General features: G+C 43.8%; 1 protein-coding gene across 1 annotated transcript in view; it reads right to left on the reverse strand.

The window, feature by feature from the left end:
• Positions 1-6,592: 6,592 nt before the first annotated feature.
• The window catches only part of LOC142768889 (uncharacterized), a 67,660-nt gene continuing 47,254 nt past the window's right edge, over positions 6,593-26,998 (reverse strand). The window contains exons 2-3 of the mRNA XM_075871375.1: positions 7,369-7,434; positions 6,593-6,891 (exon numbers count right to left, since the gene is read on the reverse strand). Coding sequence (XP_075727490.1) covers positions 6,651-6,891; positions 7,369-7,434 — 307 coding nt within the window. The 3' untranslated portion in view covers positions 6,593-6,650. The remainder of the gene's footprint in view (positions 6,892-7,368; positions 7,435-26,998) is intronic.

The raw sequence follows: 26,998 nt of genomic DNA on the forward strand, positions 1-26,998 counted from the left end.
AATGTGCATTCGCAGAGGGAGTAAACATCGCGGGGAAGAATGCGTCGGCGTCGCTCCATTGGGCGGAGCGTAACAGAGGAGAGAGACAGGAAGGGACTCGCATTCGCAGTAAAAGTGGTCACACAGCACGCACACCGGATTTAACTCAGCCATGAGATGATTCGCATCTAATTCGGCGACCCTCCATATGGAAGAGGTTTTCACAAAGCACTTGCCCAGCGGTGCATCCTCTCAGACTCGATAACGGCTGGCAACAAAAAGAGTAGGTCTTAGCGTTAGAATCGTCGAGTTAATATACTGACTCTAGTGAAAAAAAAGCTGCTCACAAAGGCCACGAAATAAACGCTGTAGACGTATTCCAAGTTTGTAAACTGTGATAGGTGCCATCGATTTACTCAGGCGCTTGTAGCGACGTTGAGGAGTGCCGACTCCGCTCAGCCCAAGGCTCGCAACGACCCTTTATGATCGCGTAACAACTGACACAGCAGTTTTCAGGGTGGCTTCAAGCGAAGCGCGTCGGGAAGCCTCCTGCACGAACACGCATACTGCCTGCACATATACTTCATAAAGTGATCGGCGTGTTGGCCGGTGTGCTAGCTCTGTTGATATAGCATCAGACGCGTTATTCGATAGTTGCAGCTTCGCTCCGTGCCCAGGGCAAGTTGTCGTTTCGCACACTTTTCTTTCGTCCGAACTGCATTAAACTTGTTTCTAAGAACCTCCCACATACTTCCCCCGGCACTATTGCATGTTAGTTCTCATTCACGTGTGTCTAATAAAGAAAAACGAGTCCTGAAAATTTCCTCCCTTTTCCTTCATAATTGGCCGTTGTATGTTACTTGAAGAATTAAAGTAACCACAGAACAATATTCTCAGGTCTTAAGTTGCGCAAGTGCTCCTTTAGAATCCGTATGGCGAGAATTGTGAGAGTTGTATAACGCAAATTCTGGCGCACCATTAAATTAATGTAATGGCCACAATAGAAACGTTCCAGGATGTCTGCGTTCTTGCGGTTGGTGGTCTCGCTGGTCAGCTTATCTTCTATAGTGTAAGTACACTAACTTCATGCCTTCAATGTGTTGGTTTTGAACGCTCCAATCCGAAATCTTATGCAAAGGGAACGCGAATGAACCTTCTCACTATATAGGCCAGAAAATACGTAACGTCCGTTGCAACGATGATTCATGATTGATATGTGGGGTTTAACGTCCCGAAACCACCATATGATTATGAGAGACGCTGTAATAGAAAGCTGCGGAATTTTAGACCACCTGTGGTTCTTTAACGTGCACCCAAATCTGAGCGCACGGGCCTATAGCTTTTTCGCCTCCATTGAAAAGTTTCAACAATGGCTTTTTCAGATATTTTTGCTGAGCTTTTTCCCAGATCACGTGGTTAAAAAAGGGTGTTTGGGCGTCACCTAAGAGCCTTTCAACACACGCAATCCGAACGTTACACTCATTTGTCTATAACTTGCCCAACTGACATCTTCCTGCTTTCCGCCACATGCCACAGCCACATCCCATTCTGCCTCATTGTCTACGCTGCACTTTATTGTGAATGGCGATAGCAATGATAAATAAGCCCCCGAAAATGGGCACTTGACTGAACTGCGTACTTTTCTTTACTGCGCGTTACCGTGTGCCATTTTAGCTAGAAGTGTGACCTTTGCACTTTAACTCCCAACCAGGTTATCTTCAAAGGCGCCTGCTCACACCATTTTTCGAGCTTGACCACCAAGACGCCCTTAAATCTCATTAAACTCTCTTCTGCGCCACCTCCACCTGTTCACAAAAGAAACTCTGTGTTCTAGAGTTGTTTCCTCAGACCTCGAAAAGCCTGAATAGCAATCTCCGTCGCATCAGCCGCCTGAAAGGAATGCGCATCTTTTATGTCCCCTTGCGAACATCGACCGCCCTGCGCGCAATCGTCTACTTTGCATATAGTATACCAAGCCACGGTCTATAAGCCTGGGCATGCCACAAACGCCCCCATACGAAAAACAGAAAAAAAATGAAAAGATCCTGGTTTTAAAGCTGTCACCCGCATGGAAATTCACCCTTCTCTGCTGCGGAAACTCCCCCGCCTACTATTCGCCTTGCCCTTCACCAAGAAAACAAGACGACAACAACAGAAAGACATGGTCCGAAGCGTTGACTTTTGAGATACGGTTGGGGGAGCTTCATTAAACTATTTCGCTCTCCACACGATCCCTCTCAGCTGCCGCTTCCTGCAAACCGCCCTCTAATTCTAGGCGCGTTAAACTCGTTTATAAAGTTCCTTTTTTTTTTCTGAAACGAGATCGAGCTCCGAGATAGCTACCACCGCGCTAAGCTGAGCAGCGCTCGGCCGCGGAGCTCTCGGTGTTATGCAGAAAATCCCTGCCCAACGCCGCTATCAATCCTCTCCACCTCTTTTTTTTCTGCTGAACGTAAACAGAACGCACGCTGTTTAGACTGGTAAGAATACTGTACAATACAAGGAAGTAAGAAAAAGAGAGAGAAAGCAAGGACGCAAAGAACAATGTAGCACGTCCTCACCCCAAGAAAGCAACAGCGATGCTAAAGAACGCTGCATTTGATGCAGTGAGGCAGGTCGCTATGCGCGTTAAGAAAGAAGGTAATGTTTTGGAGTAATGGAGAGGAGAAAATAAGATAGAAAAAGCATTTCGTCTTTCTTCGGAAAAGTAGTGACGCCATGGCAGTGATTAGCAATGAAATAAAATATAGGGGAGTGTGAAGCACGTTCCCGACGAACCGACCAACCGACTGACCGACCGGGAAGGGGGAGAGAAAATGTACGATAAACTTTTTTAGGCACAGCCTTAAGAGGAGAACAGATGAAAAAGAGAAGAGAAAGGCTCAGATACAGTACAATATAGGCAAGGAGGCAGAGAGAAAGAGAGAGAGATAAAGAGCCTGAACAGTTATTGCGCACCCTTGCCTAGCGATAACAACAGTACTGGAGAGAACGCAGCCTTCATTGTGGCGAAACCGTGGGGAACACTGGCAAAAAGTTGCTCTCTTTCTCTCTAATCAAAGCCCTGTACAGATTGATGTTAATGTTCAGAAATTCAGAAAATAGAGCGAAGAGAAAACTAAGAGAAATAAACATCGCGTAAGGATAGTGACATGACCACGATAGCAAGTATCAAATGATAGAAGTGGCAGAAGAGGGTAAATATCCTCTCCTTCAACCAACAATTCAAGGGGCGTTGAAACGATTAAACTGAGATAAATAGATGGAAAAGAAGAAAAGAAAGGGTACGAGGGTTTGCGCAGACTTCTCAGCTGTGTTTACGGCACGAACTGGTTCTTTTTATTATTTTTCGGCGTTCTTTCTTGGTAGGAGTCATGTCTTTGGAGCCTAGAGCTGCCAAATTAAAACTTGCTGCACACGCCGACACGCCGTTGACCGGCTGTGCTTCAGATCTAATCTTGATCGGCTCGTCGATTCGGTTAAAGTTTAACGGTGATCGATACCAAGTTAGGCGTGGCTCTAAACAGGTCTCGTCACGGCCTTTCGTCGCTAATTTGCGTCGGAGCAATACAGCTCGAGACTTGGTCGGTATTAGCCACAACCATAACTTAAAATGTGCGTTCCGTGTTTCCGTGGCAGTTTTTGTTCGTTTAGAAACAGTGGGAGCTATTGTAAACTTACGGATCGAGTTATGTAGCAGCTAACATCAATGGTACGAGCTTGAACATAGTTATATTTATTGTAACATCACCTGAGGTTTTACCCTCTGACACCACGACATAATTTTTAGACACACCATAGTGGAGGGCTTCTGAAATTTTGGCCACACGGATTCTTTCAGGTGCTCTTATATTCACGTAAGCTTACTACCAGTGATTCGCCTCTATTGATTTGCCACCGTGGCTAAGCTCGAGCCCGCGAGTTTCGGGTCTAATGTAGAGTATCGTAGCTGCTGTATCGCATGATGCTAGAGGTTTTGTTTGTGTTCTGTCACTACTATAGTCGTGAGGCCTTTGCTCCACGTGAAAATTACGGCAACGTAGGAGATAAATTAAAATGGGAAAGCTATAGGAAGGAACAGCTTGACTTTCTACTAAGTCTACTGCTAACATCTGTTTCAGAAGACAAAACCTGTATTGTAATATTGCTTGTTTCATGAGGTTTAACATTGCAAAACATCTCAGGCAATTAGAGATTCATTTTCGGGGTTTAACGTTCCATAACCATGATATGTTTATGAGAGACGCCGTAGTGTAGGGCTCCGGAAATTTTGACCACCTGGGGTTTTTTAACGTGCACCCGAGTCTAAGCACACGGGCCTACAACATTTCCGCCTCGATCGGAAATGCAGCCGCCGCAGCCGAGATTCGACCCTGAAACCTGCGGGTCAGCAGCAGAGTACCTTAGCAGCTAGACCACCGCGGTGGGGCAGGCAACGAGAGAAGTCACAATGAAGGAATCCAGATAATGTCTGCCTCATAGAGCTCTTCAACGTGCAATAATATCGCGAAGTGCAGGGACATCTATAGCATGTCTCTACCATCTGTTTGCGACGGCCGAGGTCGGATCACACCCTCGTATTTTGGGATTTCGGGTCAGTAGCCAACCACCGTAAAAGCTGAGCCACCGGCGCAGCTCCGTTGGGCACTGTTGTATACGCAACAGCGATAACATTGTACGGTGCTATTCAGTTACTGAACTTTCAATTAGTAGGGTACAAAGCTACGAAGGCTGTGAAGTATTAGTTTAATAGTGCTTCCAGGCGAGATGATTACAATAAGTATAAGTCCTTTCACAAGCAAAAAAAAATGAAGTGATAAATCTAAGGGCCAGCAGACTTGCGCTGCGCTCATTTCTGTATTTAAGGGCGAGTCTGACGTGGTGGACCAGTGATTATGGTGCTCGGCTGCTGATCCGAAGGTTGCTGGTTTGATTCTGGCCACGGCGGTCACATTTTGATGGAGGCGAAATGGCGAAGGCCCGTGTACTATGCGATGTGAGCGCCAGGTTAAGAACACCATGTGCTCAAAATTTTCGGAGCCCTTCACTACAGCATCTTTGGTAATCATATCGTGGTTTGCGGACGTAATATTATCGCGGACGCAAAACCCCAGATATGATTATAATTATTTAAGGCTCTTGCCACGCTCGAGGCTGAGAAATTATTAAGACAAAAGCACAGCGCAACAGCGTTCCCACGTGACAAGTGACTGCACTTGGACGGTTACTAACATCGCTTGGTTCGTTTGGCCACCACTAATTTATCTTTTTCACCACGCTTTGTTGCATGCGCTAGCCACCTAGCAGCCAAGTCATGAAATGCTCCTTGACCTTGGAAACATTCATTCTGGCACGAGCAGTTGTCTCGGCGCCGTCGAAAAGTGGCAGATAAAAGGACAAGAAAATGAGAAAGACGGATACAACTTGCTTTTTTTTTCACAGGTTACTCAACAGACATTTTCTCGGTTTCAGTTTAAAAAATCCGCACAAATTGCTGCGTTGCGCAAGACTGGGTCACAGAAGAGATAGTGGACTCGTCGTCTTCCGGGCATGGCTACGCTTGTAACCCTTCCTGAGTCTTTTAACCAATATTCTCTATAGAGCAGTATATATGGATAAGCTAGCGAAAATTCTTATATGATACGTATGTGTCGTATTCAACAATCTCATATGAACACATGAATAACATGTGTTCTCGTATGATTATTTCAGATCTTTGGATAAGTGTCATACGTCTCATACGAGATTTTTCGATGAGATATGCTTGTTCTTTATCCTTTTAGTCTGTGTCTTTGCACCTGTTTTTCTCTATGCATATATGTCTCGCTGTTGTGCTTCCCCGCCTTTTTTTCTATTTCCTTCCTTCTTCAAAGCTATTTTCCAGATTTGATTTTGAGTCTTCCCGAAAGCAGCTCTGTGTCAAAACTCTTTCATAGCCAGTATTTGCCGCACAAATATTGTAAATCCCGTTTGTGACCATACTATAGCACACTAGAAATTAACCAAATAACACCTGAGCAGTGAACACCGTTTAGCGGCTGCACGTTTCAGCTCTTTTCGCAAACCATCCGTACTGAGCGCTTGGGTAGAGATTGGATGCGTGCCATTTCACGAAGACGATGGTTTTCCAGTACGCCACCCGGCCAAGTGCGACCATAATAACCAAAGTGCTCGAAGATGTCACCACTCGTGAGACTACGACATCTGCGACGTAAAAGAGATTCTTATATCATCAAGCGATGGCGAATATCAGCTTGGGGTTTATTTTGTACTCGTTCTGTAACGGAAGGGCATCAAAAGTTAAGGCTTCAGCATACGTTTACGTTGCAACGTGTCAGCACATTGTTTTTTTTTTATGCGGCGTCGCATCCTGGCCCCGTGGACACAGATAGCACGCCACTTCGCATGACCGTTTCTGCTTTTTGTTCATGAGAAGATGACGCCGCGCTGCGTCAAAAAGCCACGCACTCAAACGCGAAAGTGTGGCCAGGCCTTCACGGGAGGATGAGGGGAAGCAAACAGCCAATATGCGAGTAATGAATTGTGTTTAGAAAAAAAAAATGTTTAATGATTTCGAGTACTTCGTACTCAACCAAGGGAGAGCACTGAGCCGTCTCGCTAAAACCTTCCTATTAAGAACGGAGCATTTCTCTTGCACGCCCAACGAGTGTTCAGGATTGTTTTAAAGACATGAATAAATGTACTGTAGCGACGGGGCCGCCACCGTGCAAACCCACGGTCATAAAATCCCTGCAGGACGTCTCGGGTTGGGGCCGGACCACGAGCTTCGTTTTCTTTCTTCCTTTACGGCTTTTCCAATCTACGTGCTGCTCTCCTCGCTCTTTCTCCTTCGTCTCTTTCACTCTTTTATGCTGCCGGTGAACTGCGTGTACTTGCTCTATCTTCCACTCCCTATAAATGACACAGTAAAGTAGACGTTGTTACTCAAAAGAAGTGTCTGTCTAGTAAAACCTTACTCTACAACAAAATATAGCTTACCAACATTGGCCGGCATTGTTTATCGAAGCGTCAAATAGCAGAACGCGTTTGTACATAACAATTCGTTTGTGTTTTAATGTTTTAAGTGGACGCTAGGTGGTGTCACCTTCTGACGAGTCCTGCATGAGGAAGTTGGATGGAGGGGAGGGAGGGAGGGATTGTTGCAATTTCGGCACACTACTGGCGTTATATTGGAAAAAGCCTAGCTCGAAGCAGACTAATTTGGTTCTCCTGTCTCCCAGCTTGGGTTTCAGTCCGATTCAATTTAACCGGAAGCCCTTATGGTTCTACTCTATATGACAGAGTTGTGCCTCCACCTGTTTTGTGCCTGTTGTTTGCCCAATTGATATGACAGCATTACCATTTCAAGTTGCTGATTTCACTTCTTACCGTCGCAAGGGCCTCGACGAGTTCCGTGTGGCTCCCCCTCGTCCCTTCACAACGTGTCGTTTCGTTCTGTCAAAAAACACGTGTAGAAAATGTCGATTTATTTAGTTAATGAAAAAAGAATCGCCGGAGGGGCCGGACAATCGCACTGTCAAACTAAAATACTGGCATCTGGTACACCAACCAGAATACCAGTGTCTGAGGTCTAGCGCATACAGGACAGAGAAGGAACATGACGCATACACAGCGTTCATGTGTCTTCTTTTCTGTCCCATCCTGGGTACGCTATATCTCAGATACTATAGGTAACCAACAAACGAGCCGTAGAACTAGAGGAGAATATATTATCCAATCTACCACTAAGCCCCTGAGTTAGTTAGCATAGACTGTATATAGAACACATGTCAGACGCTCATACCATGCGTTTGGTGCATGATGGCCCAAGCTGCCTATGCGCCCTAAAACCCAAACCAAACCATGCCACACACACAAACACACACAAACACACACACTAGCACACACACCCACGCACGCATGCGTGTGCGCACACGCAAACAAGTTTACATTTCTGGGGCGGTCAGTAGAAACGACACCGGGGATTGCAAAAATATTACCTCGGCTGTAGGATTTTCTCTTCGCGAAACGCGTGGAGATATTTTTGCCTGGGTGTCGCGACGATCCGTCCATTTGGTGAACAGCGAGAGAACCGAAGTGCGAAAGCATGTTTCGCTGCACCCACGCGGCTTTCAAAAGAACGCGGATTAGGATATTTGCGCAGGACGAAAAAAACAATGTGGGCCTTCAGTAACAGGTACACACTGGCGCCCATACAATACAACGTCAAACGGCAAAAAAAAGAAAATAACATCTTCATTTCTTTCTTTTTTTGGGAAACAGCCACATTCTTCCCGTTTTCAAATTCTTCTTCGAAAAAGAGAAGTGGTTGTATTTTTTTATTTTTTTCTGTCGCTTAGAACTGTAATTGGCGAGGCACGTAAACTTGATGGATTTCCGATGTCATTCTGGCTTGCTGTTGGTGGCTACATTGGCATGGCTGAAAAGGGCAACGCAGGAGCACATAGCCAGAGCGCTAATATGCAAGAAGGGTCTTTTTGCCAGGTAATAAATTGGTCTAACCACATAGGGTCAATTTCTCTTCAATCTGTGAACATCCTAATGGGCTCTCCAACAGGTTTGAAAATTTAGAGCGGGCAAGAGCAATGTAGATACTAGGCGCTGAGGATTTTTGCTGCAAATATTTGTAGTAAAAGGCACCCCAAAAAGAGGTAAAATGTCTTAGTCGCTTGACATTCACTTCAAGGGTGCGCGCCTCATCACGAAGGAGGTGACGTATACCAGCAATGGTCTTGCGTACGTCAAAGTTGTACTTGACCCTGCGAGCATCATTTGAGGCGATGTGTGTGATTTGTTCAATGTGTTGTCTTAATGGAAGTATGAAGGTTGACAGAAATGTTTCAGAACATACGAACAGAATCTATGTCCGGTACTTTTCGGCAAACGAAATGGAGCTCCCTCCATATCGTTTGCGTTAGTGTCCTCGCCTTTCTCTCATCGTACTGGGGCCAGCATTACAAGGCTTGGCGTGTTTTAAGTGCATCGTCCCTTAGAGCAGTGCCAGCGAGGCGACGCTGTGTATAAGGATGTACAGTCGACATGCCAACCTCTTCAAACGTGCACGCATAAAAGGGTTCATACCACAGAAATAAGCAGTACAATACAGAGAACGCCGAAACGACCCAACACCACTTATGTGCACGACCTGGCTTGGACATGCCAATCAATTGTAACCACGCGTACGTATGACGTGCTGTAGCGTCTGAGTCATGTGACATTCCGGTTCTGAGTTGCTCTGAAACCGTAGAGGGCAGGGATAGAATTTGGCTCGTGAATTCAGCACCGGTTTTGTGGCAAAAGTGGCTTACCTCCTTGCTTCATGCGTTCACCACTCGTAATAAACAATAAAAAATTCATGTGGCATAAAGCTTATTATTGGGCTCACAACAGCTTCTAGTGTCTAATTATAATTCTTTATGCAGTAAAGAGTTTGACAAAGGTTGATCGGGTCAGGTATTTTGACGAGCAAGTAGAGGTGAAAAAAAAACACAAGAGACGTTTCGAAACCCATACGGGTTCCTTTTTCAAACTAAGAAAGCGAAAATCATATGTCGTTTTTTATGCTAAAATGTGACCTAATGAGCCGGTGTAGAGGAGAGGTTTATTGTCATCTCTCTTATTGACAGTTTTCTCACTCGTCTGGATAAAAGCAGTATCCGAAAGCAGTGTTGTGGTCAAACTCTTTTCTTTGGCTCTAATAGCGGCGTTGTTCCAATCAATGAAAAGACCACGATTGTCGGCATGCATGGCCGAATCGTTTGACGCTTTCTTGTGTTGCCCACAGATCTTTCATGTACCGTTAATCTCCTGAACACACGACGCCCGAAGCAATTCGTTATTTTCTTGATGAAGGAGGCAACACTGATTTCCTCAAGTGACGATTCAATGAGCAAAGGGCTCCGTGATTTCGCAATCGTTCTTCGTGATCCTGCGGCGGCAATGAAGTGCCCCCTGTTCCCTACGCATGCGACGCCGGGGAGATGCTGAGCAGACAATGCGACGCAGATGAATGCGTGTGTGAATACCTGTGGCCTTCTTATGGTCGAATAAGTCTTGTAGTTGTGACAGCGCTGAAAGGTACGTATAAGATATAGCATAGCTTGCGCCCCAACGCGGTAACATAAATACAGGTATCCAACTTTACTTGAAAGCAAAATTTGAGGTTAAATAGCATTCCTATAGGCGCCTTTTTTGAAGATAGGCATTTGTAGGCACCCATAAAAAATTAGGCACAAACGTCAAAAGTAAGCATTTAAGCACCACAAAAACAATATAAAAGCCCTTCTTAACCTCTATTTTGTGCTCATAGATCAAAGTAGCACGATAGCAACGCAAAAAACAGAATAAGCGTTTGCTGATAATTCAGTCTCTAGATATCACCATGCTCGTCGTCATCGGAATGGAAGCCGTGTGCAGTGCTACAGGGGCACAAGGTCTGCGGGCCACACCACACAGTTCTTCGTGCTCGCCACAGTGCACAGTCATCCTCTTACAAAACTCGGCATAAGAGAAATGACAAAAAGCTTGACAGACACTATCAAAAGTTTGAACATTTTTACGTGGGCAACTAAGACCCGGTAAGCTCTTTGAACGAGCAGCCGACGGAGAACATTTCGGGGAAGGGACCTCTAAGGATGCCATGAAAAGATTTTCATAGTGTAGGGCCTTTTTTTTTCGTTTCTGTGGCAGTTCCGTTGACCTTTAGGTAATGTTATTGGTCGAATTCGAATTCATTATGTTTGAGTCAATGTTTTCAGATATTTATTCCTTCTTTCCCTTTTGCTAACTCTCTCAATGTCTCTCTTTATTTCTCTTTATTTTCTCTGTTTTCATAATTAGTACTGCCGGCGTTATGGCAAGCTTTGAGAGTATACGACAGTCCCTGCACCCATAGTGCTTCATTTTTAAAAATATGTTTTAATTGATAGCACAAATTTAAAATGCATAAGTTTTCTGGAGAGTAGCTTAGATATTTGTGCCATCTTGCGAAACAGGGATGTCAACCTAGTGGTTTAGTCTGCGTGTTATCTAAAATCCACGTCGCCGGTGCTACAAAATACGAAGTTAATGGTTCGATTTATATTGGAGTACGCATTCTCCGTATTGAATCAAAACAATGCAATTCACATTCAAACTCTCGAATATATTGAGAATCGAGCAGCACGTTAACACTTATCAAATTATTCACGTCGTAACAATCATCCCATAAATCTGCCAGGACACACGAAGGCCGATGTGTGAGTGCTACTACCAGACACTTGAGCGAATGATCACAGTTGCCCCGAAAAATTTCGTGTTCTTTCATTCCTGCAATCAGCGATCAGCTCTCGAATTTTACTAGTCACACTACCACTTATTATTTAGCTGATACACTGCAATTATTCAACTTTCAGGAGAATTTCATATAACGATTCCACCACAGATATTCAACCAATTCTATTAATTCTCACCCCATTTTTTTCCCTTTTTTTCTGACATTGCGCCAAATTAATTTCACAGTCAAAACACAGTAATCATATTCCCCTAATCTAGAAAATCTATAGGTTTTTACTTGCATTAACCACCGGCTTCTTGGCCAATCCCCCTTAGTGGGTGAGAGCCACAAAAGAAAGGAACAAGCAAGCAAGCAAGCGAGAATGCTTCTTTGCAATACAGCCTCCCAGCACTCATAAACATGTCTTCTCCTAACGCACAGTTGTTATGCAGAAAAGCACGCTTTACAGGGGCGCTTACCTTGCATTTCTGTTTTTCAGCACTATTTGCGATTGCTTTCTCCTAACGCACTGTTGTTATGCAGACAAAGCACGCTTTACAAGGGGCGCTTTTTTGCATTACTGTTTTTCAGACAACGTTTTTACATATTGTCAGTTTAATTGATTGATTTGTAGGGTTTAACGTCCCAAAACCACCATATGATTATGAGAGACGCCGTAGTGGAGGGCTCCGGAAATTTTGACCACCTGGGGTTCTTTAACGTGCACCCAAATTTGAGCACACGGGCCTCGACATTTCCGCCTCCATCGGAAATGCAGCCGCCGCAGCCGGGATTTGAACCCGCGACCTGCGGGTCAGCAGCCGAGTACCTTAGCCACTAGACCGTATATTGTCAGTTTAGTAAGGGTGCGCTGGCTCAGCAGTGCGGAAAGAGATCGGTGAAGGAGTGCCATCTGCTACCAGTGCTTGTGAAACAGCGGGAAATTTGTTTCCGAACACGCGGATTTTGGCTAAAGCGCCTAGATGAAGGCCGAATGAATACTAATTATTGATAAATAAGCGGTGCGCCTGTGCATAAATGATGATTTCTGTGTCTGCGAAAATTCAGTGGTGTGGTCAGGAGGTGGCACACCAGGCCTGTGTCGTTCTTTCTTTCCCCCTCCCTCCAAAAGAAATCTTCCTCGCTATTGTTTACAGAAAAAAAGCGTCAATCTAACACACTTCCCTGTCTGGCACCTACTTCAGATTAAAGTGGTTCCCCTAGCCAACAAAAATATTTTGCCTGCGCCTCTGCAATAAACAGCGTTCATCTACACCTTGAAGTTGTGGACGATTCTAAGCGAACGAGCCTGTTATAATTACGCATCGTGTAAATTGCGTGTAATACAATATTTAGAAACGGTTGTGCTTCTATTTGAACAGCTATGAGAAATAATTAGGCCACACTGGCTGTCTTGTGCGAATGAGCACCACGACCCTGCTACGATATATGTCAGTGATTTCTCAGGGCTCACAGCTGGCACAACTCACATAAATGGTATAAGTTTTATGCAAATATGTGTTTCATACAGAAGCGTTTTTCATTGTAGCCGAAATTTTCCGTGCAGTTACGAGAAAGGCTTCGAAAGTGAAGGAAGAAAAAACTACAAAAAAGACACAATGTAGTGCAGTAGATGACTTACAGAGAATATTTAAACAATGTTTATTTGAAAAACCTTTTTTCACAAATTGTAGTTCACATATGACACGACGATAGAGCATGCTTGGGTGAATTAGCAATTTAATGTTGTAAACATGCCGAACTGCAGTGCGCCGGGCTGTTGAAGTGGCTGTGGCTCCAAGGAAAACACTTGCGATCGGTGGCACTTCTTCAAAACCCCAAATGACCCTGCAGTTCTCAAGGCCTACTCTGCTGGTACTCCACAAAAAGCCTTCCAGGTGATGGTCAAGGCCTACATTGACGATCTAAATTTTGAATTCGAAGATCTAATCATTTGCTATGAGTACATTGTAGGTGCAAAATTTGCCGAAATTCCACGAGGTAGGGGGCACTCAAGCTCGATGCTGTTCCTTAAAATTTTCCGAATATTCCTGCACACTTGACTAAACCAGCGGTATTAAAGCGCAAAAGAAGCCCTCAAAACTTAAAGACGCCGCAATTTCGAGGGTCCTACTTAGGCAAGTGGTGGCGATGAGTCTGACGTTAACACAAAAAATAGCCATGTTGACCAAGGTTCCTGGCGCGTGTCCAATGCAGAGCTGTGTCCAGGTGTAGCAGCTTGGTTCCCTGCTTGACAAGACCGAACAAAGTTCCAATCCTGAAAGTTGTTCACAACAAAGGTGTTGAAATTGACATGGCAGTGGTGGTAGCAAAATATTTCACCGTTGTCTTCAGTTCTTGAGGTGAGCTTGTTTTCCTGTGCGCATACAGTGAAGATGGTTTGGGAAGTGAGCTGAAACTCTCGAGCTTACAGATGGTATCGACCTTTCTCAGTTATGTTAATCACCTAAAAGTATGCACGAGTTGTCATAGCAGCCTGTTTCCTTCCACTTCGACTGTAACATCAGCCCTGAATATTCGGGACGTGTGGAGGAACACTAAGTGTTTTGAACTGTCACACTGCTTGATATAGTTAGCTGCTTCGAATCTGCAAGTGAAAAGCGCGATCTTGCCCTGAATCGACGAGTGGAATAGAGATTCTCGGCCAGGTAGCAATAATACTTGCTCCAGATGGACATGTAAAATTAGTAATAAGTGAACACACGCCGACGCCTTGAGAGCGTATATTCGTGAATAGGTATATTAGTAAATGTCTGCGTTCCTGTATTAAATGTCAACCGGAATCCAAAGGTTTTAGTCATAACTATCACTGCTAACAGTGTAACGGCCATCAAACGCCATTCCACGAGTGCTGAAAAAACGCACCAATATTCTCAATCCACTGGCTTGTACCAAGGGACTATCACCGATATGAAAAATGCACGAAACTTCGGTACACACTTGATATGCTTGTGGAACATGCTCAAGGACGTTTTACATTCAATCGAAATTCAGGGTCATTCAGCATCCACTGGTGGTGCAGTGCTTAGCACTTAAGTCACTGGAGCGTGGCGTCAGAAAGGTAGTGTCCCACATGCATCGGTGCTCCAGTAAAGGTACAGTAGAACGATGTTAGTGTATCACATTCGAAGCCACAGAAAGCTGTTAGCTTGTGCACGAGAATTTACATCAGAGCCTTACTAAAGCCGAAACAACCTCGACATTGCTGGGTCCTACGTGGCGGCTACGAACACTTCATTGCAAGCGATCTATGCTTAGGCCTGAAACTCTAATACCAATCTCTGGATATATTGAGAAATTTTGTTTGTGTTCCTGATGTGTACATGTGCGCTGCGCCGGCTTTATTTTTGCGTGTGTAAGGGCATGCATGCGTATGTGCGTTTATTTGGTGCGGGTAGGTGGGTGGATGCATGTTAGCGTGCGTGAGAGAAAGAGAGAGTGGTTACGTCAGTGACCAAACATATATCTTCCCCGTGAAGCTCTGCTACGACTGAAGAAACCCTATACGCCTAAAACGCCATTCGAAGTGTTTCTTTGCAAGTAAACTTTAGCGACTACTTTAAAATGCATACAGGCTCGAAGATGCAGCTGCCAGAATACAGCGCCACATGCATGAAAGCTAGTAACATGGAGTCGACATTGATGGATTTCATGGAAGCAGCCACGAACTCGGTTTTCTGAAGAGTCTACATGCAATATGGTAGAAATGTTGCTTGTTGAAGCGTTTTAACAGAGCCTTCGAACGACCTGACACCGCCTTGTAGAAAGAGATGAGGGATGACGAAAATGAAAGAAAAGACACATAGATTTCTTTCTGCAGCTATACGGAACCTAAGAACAAAACTTCGTTTATCTTTTTTTTTGCTTTTTATACGCGCGCTTGTAATGCCAGTCGGTATACGCTCCGCTTTAGAACAACAAAGGCGCTTTATATTGGACTCAGCGAGAATATACCGACGTCGTTTCTTGGATGTGTTGGAAATAGTACACCAGTTTTCAAGCATATCCATCCACTTCCGGCTCTAGCAATGTTCTACTCGATCCACTTCTGGAAGTCCCTTCATTTCTCCAAAGCTCTACAGCCAGTTAAATTACAAAAGTGTGTGTCAACAACGCTGACATTTTACATTTTATCGTGCCATAGTTAGATAGACATATAGGTAAATAATAATGAATACCTAAACACAAACACTGTATATATTGATACGTTTATGGAACTGTCGCCCTGACACAGCTGAATTGGCACCCAAATGAAGAAGACGACAACGTGGTTGTTGTGGGTTGGACTCTTGAGTTTTTCCCGTTGGCCTGCATGACTGTGCGCTATTTAAGCCGTTAGCAAGACCAGCTCTCGGTGAATAATTCTACCCTGCACCTCCACCAAAAGATGTTACGGGAAAGATTTATTCACCGAAAGCAAGTCTTGCAAACGGCTTAAAGAGCGCGCAGTCATTCACGCCAACGGGAGAAACTCGAGAGTCCAGCCCACAACGACCACGTTGTCGTCTTCTTCATTTGGGTGCCAATTCAGCTGTGTCGGGGCGACAGTTCCATACACGTATCAATATATATATATATATATATATATATATATATATATATATATATATATATATATATATATATATATATATATATATATATATATATATATATATATATTTAAAGATTTAAAGTATCTAGTTTATGACCCCACGTTGGGGTGGCTTAATGCACAGAAGAGAAAGTTGTGAATAGAAAAATTGCCAAAAGATACCAATCTCATGTTGCATGGTGCCACACAGAATGAAATACGTGCGTTCAATGAAGCTCCGCTGTATATAATATCTACTTTTGATCTGTAGTAATCGCCGACTCTACTTTTTTCTTGCTATAAACCCTACGTGAACGTACGAACTTGCAACACATTTGTCCAACAAATCAACGTCTTTTTTTCTGTAATGTGACAAGTTTCGCTTTCACAATGTGGCTAATGCTGAGGAAAAAAATCAGTCGCATTATTTACGCAGACGCGTTTACATAATTGTGAAAGATCAACGCTAACACCCACTCCGTGGAATGAAGACTCGTTTCCTGAAGTGCTTCTAACTATAGGCGGGAAAACTGGTGCCGACTATATAGTTCTCGAACGTCGACAAAGGAGCTTGTCTGCTTATATCAATTCTTTTTATGTGTCCTGTCGCAATAAGTCCAAAGCTCACGGGAAAATGATGCCGAATCCCTCGCAGAAAAATAAACATTCGCTTTTGGTAAACAAGACTCTGGTATATCCCGCCCGCTTCAGTGAACAACAGAGAGAATGTCGTGTCCAATATCGATCTCACATATCACAAAGCGCAAGATGATATGACGCCGCTCGAAATAGACTTCTGGTCAATACGAAAGCACCGAGACACTCTTTGCGCGCCCGCACGAAACATGCTAGTTCGAAATCTCGATGAAAACGTGGAGCCAAAACTGTAATGCGTCTGGAAACCACGAAAGAGTTGACTTGTTCAGAGAGATGTTATTTTCCTTTAAAGCCTAGAGGGTTCACGAGTAAAACAGAATTTAAAGATCATGGCACCGTGCGTCTGCCCTGATAACATCTAAACCGATTCAGAAGGTGAAATACACACAGTACATGTAACGTTTCCGGTAATCAATCCCAAGAAAATAACGTCACCATGTAAACTTTAAAAGCGGAGTTTGTTAAGGCCAAAGTTGTTCCGGCTATTGCAAACAATAAACTCTATGGCGCAGTGATCTCACCGCACGTTGCCTAGCAACTGATGGTATCGCTTCACACCGGCTTCGCGAGCCCGGAGAAGTGAACTGAAATGAACTTAATTTGGCCCTACAGAACTGGTCAAGCACCCCCCTAAGAGGGGTCCTCCGCAGTTGCTGCCCACACTCATGCCGGGACTGGAAGATCGTGGCCCTCCTGGACTGCCGTGTATAGGACTTAGAGCACGGAGCTTTTAAGGGTCATCTCCCAGTCTCGCTCTCCGCTTAACTTTGTGCCTTGTAACGCCGAGCACTGCCAGAGCACGTGAGCGAATGTGCAGTTGTGTGCCTCACAGCTAGGACATCCTGGAGTTACGCCATCAGCAAACTGCTATGTGCTACGAGACGGGAATGAACCTGCCCGTAGCATCCGAAGAACCGACGTATGCGGCCGAGTGCAGCCTAGATTGCGCAGTCGGGTACTTCCGCCTAGACAATTGATAATGGGGCGTCACTTCGTGAATGGTGCCTGGTGGATCAATACTCCTTCAAGTTCCTGCCAGTAGCGCATGACTGCGCATGAACTGTGGTGTCAACGCGGCACCCTTGCGCTTGGCACTTCCCTCGACACAGTGCACCGCCACGCTACTTCGCCAGTCGCGATGAAAATATTATACGAGCATACCGAGCCACCTATAAAGGAGTCAGGGAGATTGGTTTACATGGCCTTTGCTGAACGAGAAATCACTGCAGGGCCACTCCATGAACGTTAACCACAACAAAATTGTGAGTAAGACCACGTTGATATGCATTATCGAGACTAACATTGGCCGGGCGAAGATTTACGGTTCTAAACTTTGGCATAGCCGCCAAATATCAGGAGCAGCTTTGTGCCGATCAGTTGCACTGTGTCTTTAGCTTTGCGCCGCTTGTGCAAGCTAGCTCCCAATTTTTTTTCCTCACTTCAACACGACGTTGTCGATGTGGTTGTAAGCGTGCTTGACCAACTGGACGGGCTTACAGACAACAAAAAGCAGCGGTAGTCTAGGACAGCATCAGGAGGACGCGCGCGGCAGGAGCCACCCTTTCGAAACTTTCACGAGCTGCCTTCCCCTCTTGCTTCCCCAACAGGAGACAGTCGAAACGCAGCGCATAATTTCCCCACTTCCCTGCCTCTCTTCACCCCCATCCTTCCCTCTGAAGGTAGCCTCACTTGAACTCGCCCTCTCCTCAGTGAACTAAGGAATCTTTAGTTTTCAGTGCCATTGCAGTGTAAACATAGGTGCGCACAATGTTCCCTATTATGAAAGTTGGAGGTGGACAATTTTTAACAGTTTCGTCCACCTCTCTTTCTAATACCTCCACTCTGAGGAGTTCACAATCAAAATAAAGGACAGAGCGGATGCAATCAAAAATTTTTGACGTTGCAATGACTCACCAACACTCACATTGGTACACTAGATAATTTGAGATATGGACATTTCGAATTCTTGTTTATGAGTTGACTCCCCACAAGAAGACATTGTAAAACACTTTTCGGGGAGCCTGTAACAGTTTCAAATGTCCTAGTCAATGTCAAAAGTGCTAACTTCCAGTGTACTAATCGGTGCACTTAAAACAAGTGGATGCTATTGAGTCTACGAAACTAAATTATTCGGTAACTAAACATTAAAAAAAGGAATAACTATCATACTAAGACTCTTCTCAAAAAACGCGGAACATTCAAAAAACATATCTCGGCTTGAAGCAAGCATGCATTCCCCCCCCCTTAAAAAAGTAAAATAGAAAAGCCACAAAGTTGCACAAGAAAAAAAAAACACGCAGCTGTGCATGAATAGATGACGCTCATCAATCTCTGGGCCAATCACGCTTGCGACTGCTACCCTGACCGCTCGAGTTGTAATTTTTTCTGCTTTCACACAAAAGAACGCAAACAAACAAAACAATAACCTGGCTACCATTGAATTTTTTTTTCAGCACGAGGAAATTTGAGAATAAATTTTCATACAGCGTCGTTCAAAGAAACGTCCACGTGATTACAGTTCGCCGAAAAGTAATATTTCTTCTGCGCTTTTAAAAACAAGCTATTCACTTTTTCTCGTAATCCAGCGAAAAGCTTTCGCCAGTCCGGCACTATATTTCACGCGGTGCTCTGAAAGAAATGTTCGCCTGCCAAGTTGAGCGATAAAAGCAGGAGGAAATATCTAACAGTTATAGTCCCAAAACTCCAAAGAAGAAAAAATTATATAGATCGCAGATAGAAAAGAGCCGTTCATTTCCGCTTCATCCACGAAGGGCATACCTGCAGCTCTATTATTTGTGTAGGCTTTAGGGCTGGCGGCACTGGCATAGCGCTTAAAGCTTCCTGCCCAGAAGACAGTTCACCTCATAAATATCCTATACCTGTTTAGACCATTGTTATTTCTTTCTTTTTTTCCCATTATTCTAGCCCTTCGTTATACACTTCCGGTTATCTTCCAAGGCCAGAAGACGAAAAGGACTTTGCTCAAGATTTTTCCGTATCATCTCTCACGTCCACTTTCTTGCATTTATCTAAGCTTGCTTGTCGCAGTTTCTCATCTTTCTTTACTTTCTTCTTTTTTGCTGGTTTACGCTGATAAACATTGTTTTTCGTTATGTTCCTCAGTGGTTTCATATAAATACCACAAAACACAATGCACGACTTACCTTCAGGTGGTCAAGTCCAGCAAGGCAAGCAACATGGAATAAAGAGAAAAAAAATTTTGTTTTACTCCCTTTGTTAGGTATTTACTTGGCTTGTTTTAACGGTTTCTTACTACCACCTGATACATTTATTTCCGTTTCGTGCATTAAGTAGTAAGTTATTGCAGTCGGTTATGAAGCAGACAAGTGAAATGAAGAGCTCGTTTTTCTTCGATAGATACAATAATACTGAGAGCTATTCAAATACGATGCGAAGGAAAGTATCACGGAAGTTATTGGAAGTAACTGTATGTGTATGTTAAAGTAGACAATAAAAACGGCCGCGTATCTTTGTGATGTGCTGAAAAGAACGTCGAAAGGCCATAGTATTTTGTCTACAGGCGCTGTCTGAGCTACGGCATCATCTGGTAGTAATGTGAAAAAAACAAAAGTTTTTTTTAGAACGCGGAGCCACTGGGAGGTGGCCTCAGCGGGTCGCTTCAAATAAAGCTCCTGAATGATTTAGCGATGGGACGGAAGCACGCGCTTTTTCGTTCATGGCATCGTATAGTCATTGCTGCGTAATCAACACTGTGGTCTTTTTAATTATCTGTCTACGCATTTTCTAAAAAAAAGACACAGACTACCTATTACTCGCGCATTGATGTTGCGCCCAAATATGCGCAATATTTCCTTTTTGATTGACAGTGTTCACTGGTATGCGCCGCCGCGGTGGTCTAGTGGCTAAGGTACTCGGCTGCTGACCCGCTTGTCAAGGGTTTGAATCCCGGCTGCGGCGGCTGCATTTCCGCGGAAATGTTGTAGGTCCGTGTACTCAGATTTGGGTGCATGTTAAAGAACCCCAGGTGGTCGAAATTTGCGGAGCCCTCCACTACGGCGTCTCTGATAATCATTTGGTGTTTTGGGACGTTAAACTTCACATATCAATCCGTGTTCACTGGTATGAACGCCACAAAGAAATCAAGATGGGTGGGCGCCGAGCAAGGGGTTAAGCTTTTACCGGTTGGGGGAATTTTAGGACAGACAGGCAGACTAAAAAGTTTGCTTTTAAGTATTCAGGGAAATGCTATCGTCTTTAAAAGACAGCCACTTCTACGCAAGTGCCATATATACTCTATAAAATAGAACTAATTCGAATTAGAGCTAAGTGACATTTCAATAAAAGTTTGTGGTATGCCTAACGTTTAGAATCTCTCTACAGTACAGTTTCTCAATGCACTGTTACCAACTCGAAGTGTTTGAATTTCGCCTATAATAAATACTTGTTCCCGTTAGTATTTGCACGTACCATTTATCCTTAATTGAATTTGTGCGAATTATCAATGCGATTTCTTTCATTTTTGTTATCTCTGTTTTTATTTGAGATCATCATGATGGGTTTTTGAATCCTACTATTTTTTCTGTTTTTTACTGACGCTGTAGAAATCATATCACGTATATGACTCACCGTTTGCCAATACTCTTGTAACTGCATTTATGCCTTGTTGGGAGGTCCCGTCGAGTATCTAGTTGGGACCTCCGAATGTGCATATATGTCTCCATGCCGCATTTTATTTTGTGATATGTTTGTTTTTTTATTTATAGTTTTATTTATTGATACTACAGCCTCAAGCAGAGTATACAGCAGGTGTGAATTACTGATACAATATATCGAAAAAGGCACCATAGTATACAAAGAAAATGCATAAAGTGAAAAATACAATGCATAGTAGTAAAACAATAAGGTAAAACAATGAGTAAGAAACAGCAACTACTAACTGTAGAATGCAAAAATACACCAAAAATATGAATAAAAAGAAAGGAGAATCAAATTTAAAGGAAAACACTTGTCTAATTGTACAAGACTATGCAATAAACAGGAACATTTAATAAAAGAGAAGTACACTCAACAGTGCTAACGAACTACTGCAGGTATTTTTTGAACAAAGGAAGCGTGTCGTGTGCTACAATAGTGTCAATTAGGTTATTCCAACCAACAATCGTCTTTGGGAAAAAAAGCACTTTGAATAATTCTTTCTTTCAAAAGGTGACAAGTTGTCACTAGTAGCGACCGAACCTACTACCTTCGGAATAACACGCCGAGTGTTTTTCCAATAGGCAAGAATCTCAAGGAATCGCTTATCCTGAAGGAAGTGTCATGCTCTGTTCTTCGCGTAATGTTGAATTACGACGATGGACTACATTGCTACTTCTTTTACCATATGTTGTGCAGTCATTATCAATCTTCACTGTGACCCCTTCACTGAATACCTTCGCACGCGTAAGCTATTTTAAATGAATCAATAAATAAACAAACGCCTCGATGACTATTATTGCCTTTGTTTAGGCCGTCGCTGGACCAATCGGTGCTTATATAGCAACGCCACAACAGAGCGACGTAAAGGAGCCGTTAAGGGCTTTAGCCCAGACATTCTCAAGGACAACGTCTCTAATGGAGATTTTATTCAAGCGTATTTCTGCGCAGTCTCTATGTGTAAAGAAGCAGCCGCTTTCGCCAATCCCACGCGCACTTTCGCGTCTAAGACCGGGGCCCTCGTGAATAAGGAAATTCGCGTTTATTAGCGCAGAAAGCTTTTGGGTCGAAAAGAAAATAAAACAAAGGGTTTCCATATTTCTAGACGATTGAGTACCATAAAGTATGCTGAATATGTTATGTGGACTCTATAGTTGTTCCTAAGAAGTGTGGCGATGGCCGGAATTTTACGTATATTTCAAGATGTGATTACTTGAACCTTCAACGCAACTACGTTGAAAGCATTAGCACATACCTAAGAGTCACGGCTCGTTTGCACATATAATTTATTAAAATGCTCTCTTGAACGAAGCGCAATACCAAAGAAGGTGAAACGGCTCAAAGTATTATGTCGGCGTGGGCTGCGGTTACTGTTTTAAACTTCAGCAGATAACGATGATGTACGGTTTTGCGAGGCGGGACTTCAATCTCGGTAATGCATTTAAAAAGTACTTCTCGGCTCTGGTTTGAGCATAAAGTGAAGCGACTGCAGTGCAACACGATATGCATGATTAGCATGAACAAGTGGCAACAAACACATCAAAATGACGCGATCACGTGTTTCAGCTGACTATATATATATATATATATATATATATATATATATATATATATATATATATATATATATATATATATATATATATGTGTGTGTGTGTGTGTGTGTGTGTGTGTGTGTGTGTGTGTGTGCGCGTGTGTGTGCGTGTATTCTCGGAGAGTAGTTGAGCGTTATTGATTTGAAACAGGTGTCGGCCATCTGCGGCCTCCTGCATGGCGTAACATAAAAAAATAGAAATAAGGCAAAAAGAAAAAACAGTGGAAAATATAAAAGTGATCTTGAAGAGAGCAAAGCTGCCTTAATTTTTTTTTGCCTTGTACTATGTGTATGTGAATTTCAACGTTGTCACGTGCCTGTTGCCAATCAACGTTATTGTTCTTCCAGTTCTGTTTATTATTATTCATCAGCTCATTTTTTTTCTTTTTGCCTGCAAGGCAGCAGCTTCCTACAAACAAACTCCTATTTCCCGTCCGGCGTCCGGCGTGCCGGCTTCTACCTCGACACCCGGCTCTCTACCTAGAACAGATGATGAGCCTTGATTTGAAGAATAATACCCATTGGCGTGTGAGGTTCCCATGGGCGAGTGGTGGCAAGGGCCGCCTATTGGAAGTATTACTTGCTGGAGGGACGAAGCGCCACACCACAGACATACCAGGGCGAATAGCAAAAACTGCCAAATGAGAACACTATGTTTTTTTTAAGAAACATTATTCTGAGTGCGCAGGGAACGTTTAAGAAAGAAGATAGAGCAGAGATATACAAGTACCCGTTCAGTTAGGTTCTCATTTCAAGCTTGGAATAAGGTGGTCTTGCGCATGCGCCATGATTTGCCTTTTCTTCTGTGTGCAATCTCCTCCCCCTTTTGACTGTATATATATTCCCGCCATCTGTGCAATTGGATGTAAGTGTGCGCTCGGTCCTATCTCTCTGCTCTATCTACCTCCTAAACGTTTCCTGCGCTCACAGGAAGTGCATTTTTTTCAAAAATGCAATAGCAACCAGCCCTAGCAGCCACTCTTTGACAGCACTATGAAAATGAAGTTAGTCAACTCTCTGTTTTCTGCCTCCTTCTGACACTGTATTATATATGCATATTTTTTTCTGCCATGTCCTATCTTCTTGTACAAATAGACAGTGAAGCCATGGAACGCGTAAAGGATATAATATGGGGTCTTTAACTGTAGTGCAGCAAATACGGTAAAAATGTAGAGAAAGTAACGTGGATCAAACCACAAATCACCATCAACAGGAGCCGAGCGTACAATAGTACGAGAATGCACCCGATCCTCTTCCTATTAGGCTACAGTCTGTCATCCTTCCGTCCACATTAATTGTGAATCTTTGCATGGAAACATCGTAGCGTCAATGAGCATCGCTATTAGTCTATTAATCATGTCATGGTTAAATGCTGGCTCTATCCAGGAACACAGAGGAAAAAAGGCATGGTTTTCAAGCTATATCTAGCACGCAACGGCACCTCATAAAGAGTAAAGCCACGACGGCGAGTGTGGGACACTCTTCATTGGCTTTCTTGGGTCACTTGTGTGTTGGTTTTATCACGCTGTGTCCAACAATATGGTCCTCGACCTTGTTCCTTTCTTATTTGTTATGTCAGGTGCACTTCTTCGCTCCCTTGGGGCATAGAATGTACACGGATCTAATATCCATTTATACTTGAATAGCGCAGAGACGAATCACAAATGGAGACTGAACAATATGATCGCTGACTTAAAATTTGGTTGCTTTATTCAAGTGAAACAGAAAAGCGAAGGGAAGGAAGAAAAAACAAAACATGTGCACCCAACCTATGCACATGACAGAATAATCTACATGCAGCATCATTGGTTTTTTTTTTTCGAAATACCTGAGCTCACAGTCAAGTAATACATGTCAACTAGCTCAACTCTCCCTTTTGCTGCTCTTGAAACTGATACCCCCTTTTTTCTATAGCATTTTCGTCTCCTTTTGATTCATCCCGTCTCAGCATCCTTTATTCATACTCCCGTGTAACAGCGCACCACAACAAAACAACCCTACTAGAAGACGAAGAACGACACCCACAAGGGTTGTGTACGTGCGTCTCGATTACTTCTAGCATTGCAGTCCGGTTGTTTTGTTATGGTGCGCTGTTACACCGGGGTACGTCAAGAGGAAACAATACAAATAAACGGGACAAGAAACGCTGACAAGACTTGGCACTGACCAAAAAATATCATTCTTTATTTTGCAGTCACAAATGTATACGCATCCTGGGAAAGAAAAAAAAAACGCTCGTGTTGTTAGCTCGTGCCAAGTCCCGTCAGTGATTGCCTCGTTTGACGGCACTGTTTCCCGTTATGAAACCGATTGATTGATTTGTGGGGTTTAACGTCCCAAAACCACCATTTGATTATGAGAGATGCCGTAGTGGAGGGCTCCGGAAATTTTGACCACCTGGGGTTCTTTAACGTGCACCCAAATCTGAGTACACGGGCCTACAACATTTCCGCCTCCATCGGAAATGCAGCCGCCACAGCCGGGATTTGATCCCGTGACCTGCGGGTCAGCAGCCGAGTACCTTAGCCATTAGACCACTGTGGCGGCGTTATGATACCGAGTGAACAATCACAGGTTCATACGAGATTGGGTACGAAGTGACGCTATCTCGCCTCAGATGCCACTTTTAGGTCGTTTACTCCTTTGGCCAAACGATGCGTAATTATTAACATCAAAGTGTTCACGTCCTAAGACCCTGTTATGATTATCAGGCATGTCGTAGTGCACGGTCCCGGAAACATCTACCATCTAGTGTGGTTTAAAAGGCACTGACATAGCACTGTTCACGGGTCCCTACCATTTCGCCTTCTTTGATATGTAACCACTGGGGCTGGGAGCGCACCAGCAACCAGCAACCGAGCGCCGTATCTACTCTTCCACAGAAGAGGAATGGCAAATGATCTTTTGTTTCCTCTGCTCCCCATGTTTCACAGAAAACTGGAATAATTTTTCGAAGTAGCAATTGGCCAACCCGTGAGATATGATCGAAACTTTTTGAATAAGAAGAAAAGGAGACCACAGCTCCAGCCAACCTTCAGTTTTGTTTCATGAAAACGAGCTTGATTTCGTTGACAGCATTTGTCGATAATTTTTTTCCACAGTTCAAACACAATTTTGACGTTTCACCTTTGTCTCGACATGCATGAGTCGGTCAGTTTTTTCACGTATTCATATGCTTCCTTGTGCTAGAAATAATTTACTCGCCAGCAAGTGCTCATCCTGTTGTCTCTCCTTTTTCGTCTTCGTCTGTGGGCAGTTAGATAAGTTAAATCATGCAATCCTTCTCCTTTAAATGCTCGGTTGAAAGAATGACAGCAGCGAGACGGCCGGTATTTCTCCCGAAGAGAAAGAAATTAATACTGCACCGATGACGAGAATGTACGCAAGAGACCGAAACTAGGACAGCGAAACGGCTAACCAGAGACCATGACGTGACGCGTGTCTGATACAAGGAGGATCGAAGAAAAATTGCTAGAGTGGAAGCTCCCGCAATGCCTTGCCAGCAGAAGTGAAGCCACCTTTTGCTACTGCCAAGATGGCGAAAACATGCTATTTTCTGATAGTGCCCACTTAAAGATCATGTGGCTATGATATGTTATGTAAATGCTACGTTAGTTTTATATTGACAGATAGTTGTTCCTGACAAAATAACACATAGAAATGAGTATGGATGACTGAATCTTCAGAGATCTTTGCCTCCAATTAGAGGCTCACTAAGGAAAACTAGTAACTGTGGAGCACCATGTGACCCGAAAGCATTCCCACATTAAACTTGTTGGACGTGCGAGGCAAGCGCTTGGTTTTTAATCGTTGAACGGGGATACTTTATCATGTTCCTAGTAAGATGGCCACCACAGCCGCCATCTTGCTTGAGGAATGGCTTCTTTTCTGCGCAATCATTTCCACTCCACCATTTTTTTTAATCCTTCTTGATCTGATAGCGTTCGGCTTCTTGCAAGGCACGAGGGCATGCTTTGCCGGAAAGCTTGAACATCGACCGAACCACTGCCGACGCGCAGGATACGAGATCGGGAAGCGCGTCTGTTATTTTCGTATGTCGCTCGCAATATTTACGGTTTCCGACTGGCTCGGCACGCAAGAAGCCGTAGTTTCAATGGTCAGTGATGTGAACGGCGGTTCATGCGTCGCTGAGATTAATCATAGCAATCGACCCAGCCACCTTTTCATTTTCGTTTCTCGAAGCACAGAAATTACTACGGCTGGT

The sequence above is a fragment of the Rhipicephalus microplus genome, chromosome 8 (genome assembly GCF_043290135.1).
Source record: "Rhipicephalus microplus isolate Deutch F79 chromosome 8, USDA_Rmic, whole genome shotgun sequence".
NCBI lineage: Eukaryota > Metazoa > Arthropoda > Arachnida > Ixodida > Ixodidae > Rhipicephalus > Rhipicephalus microplus.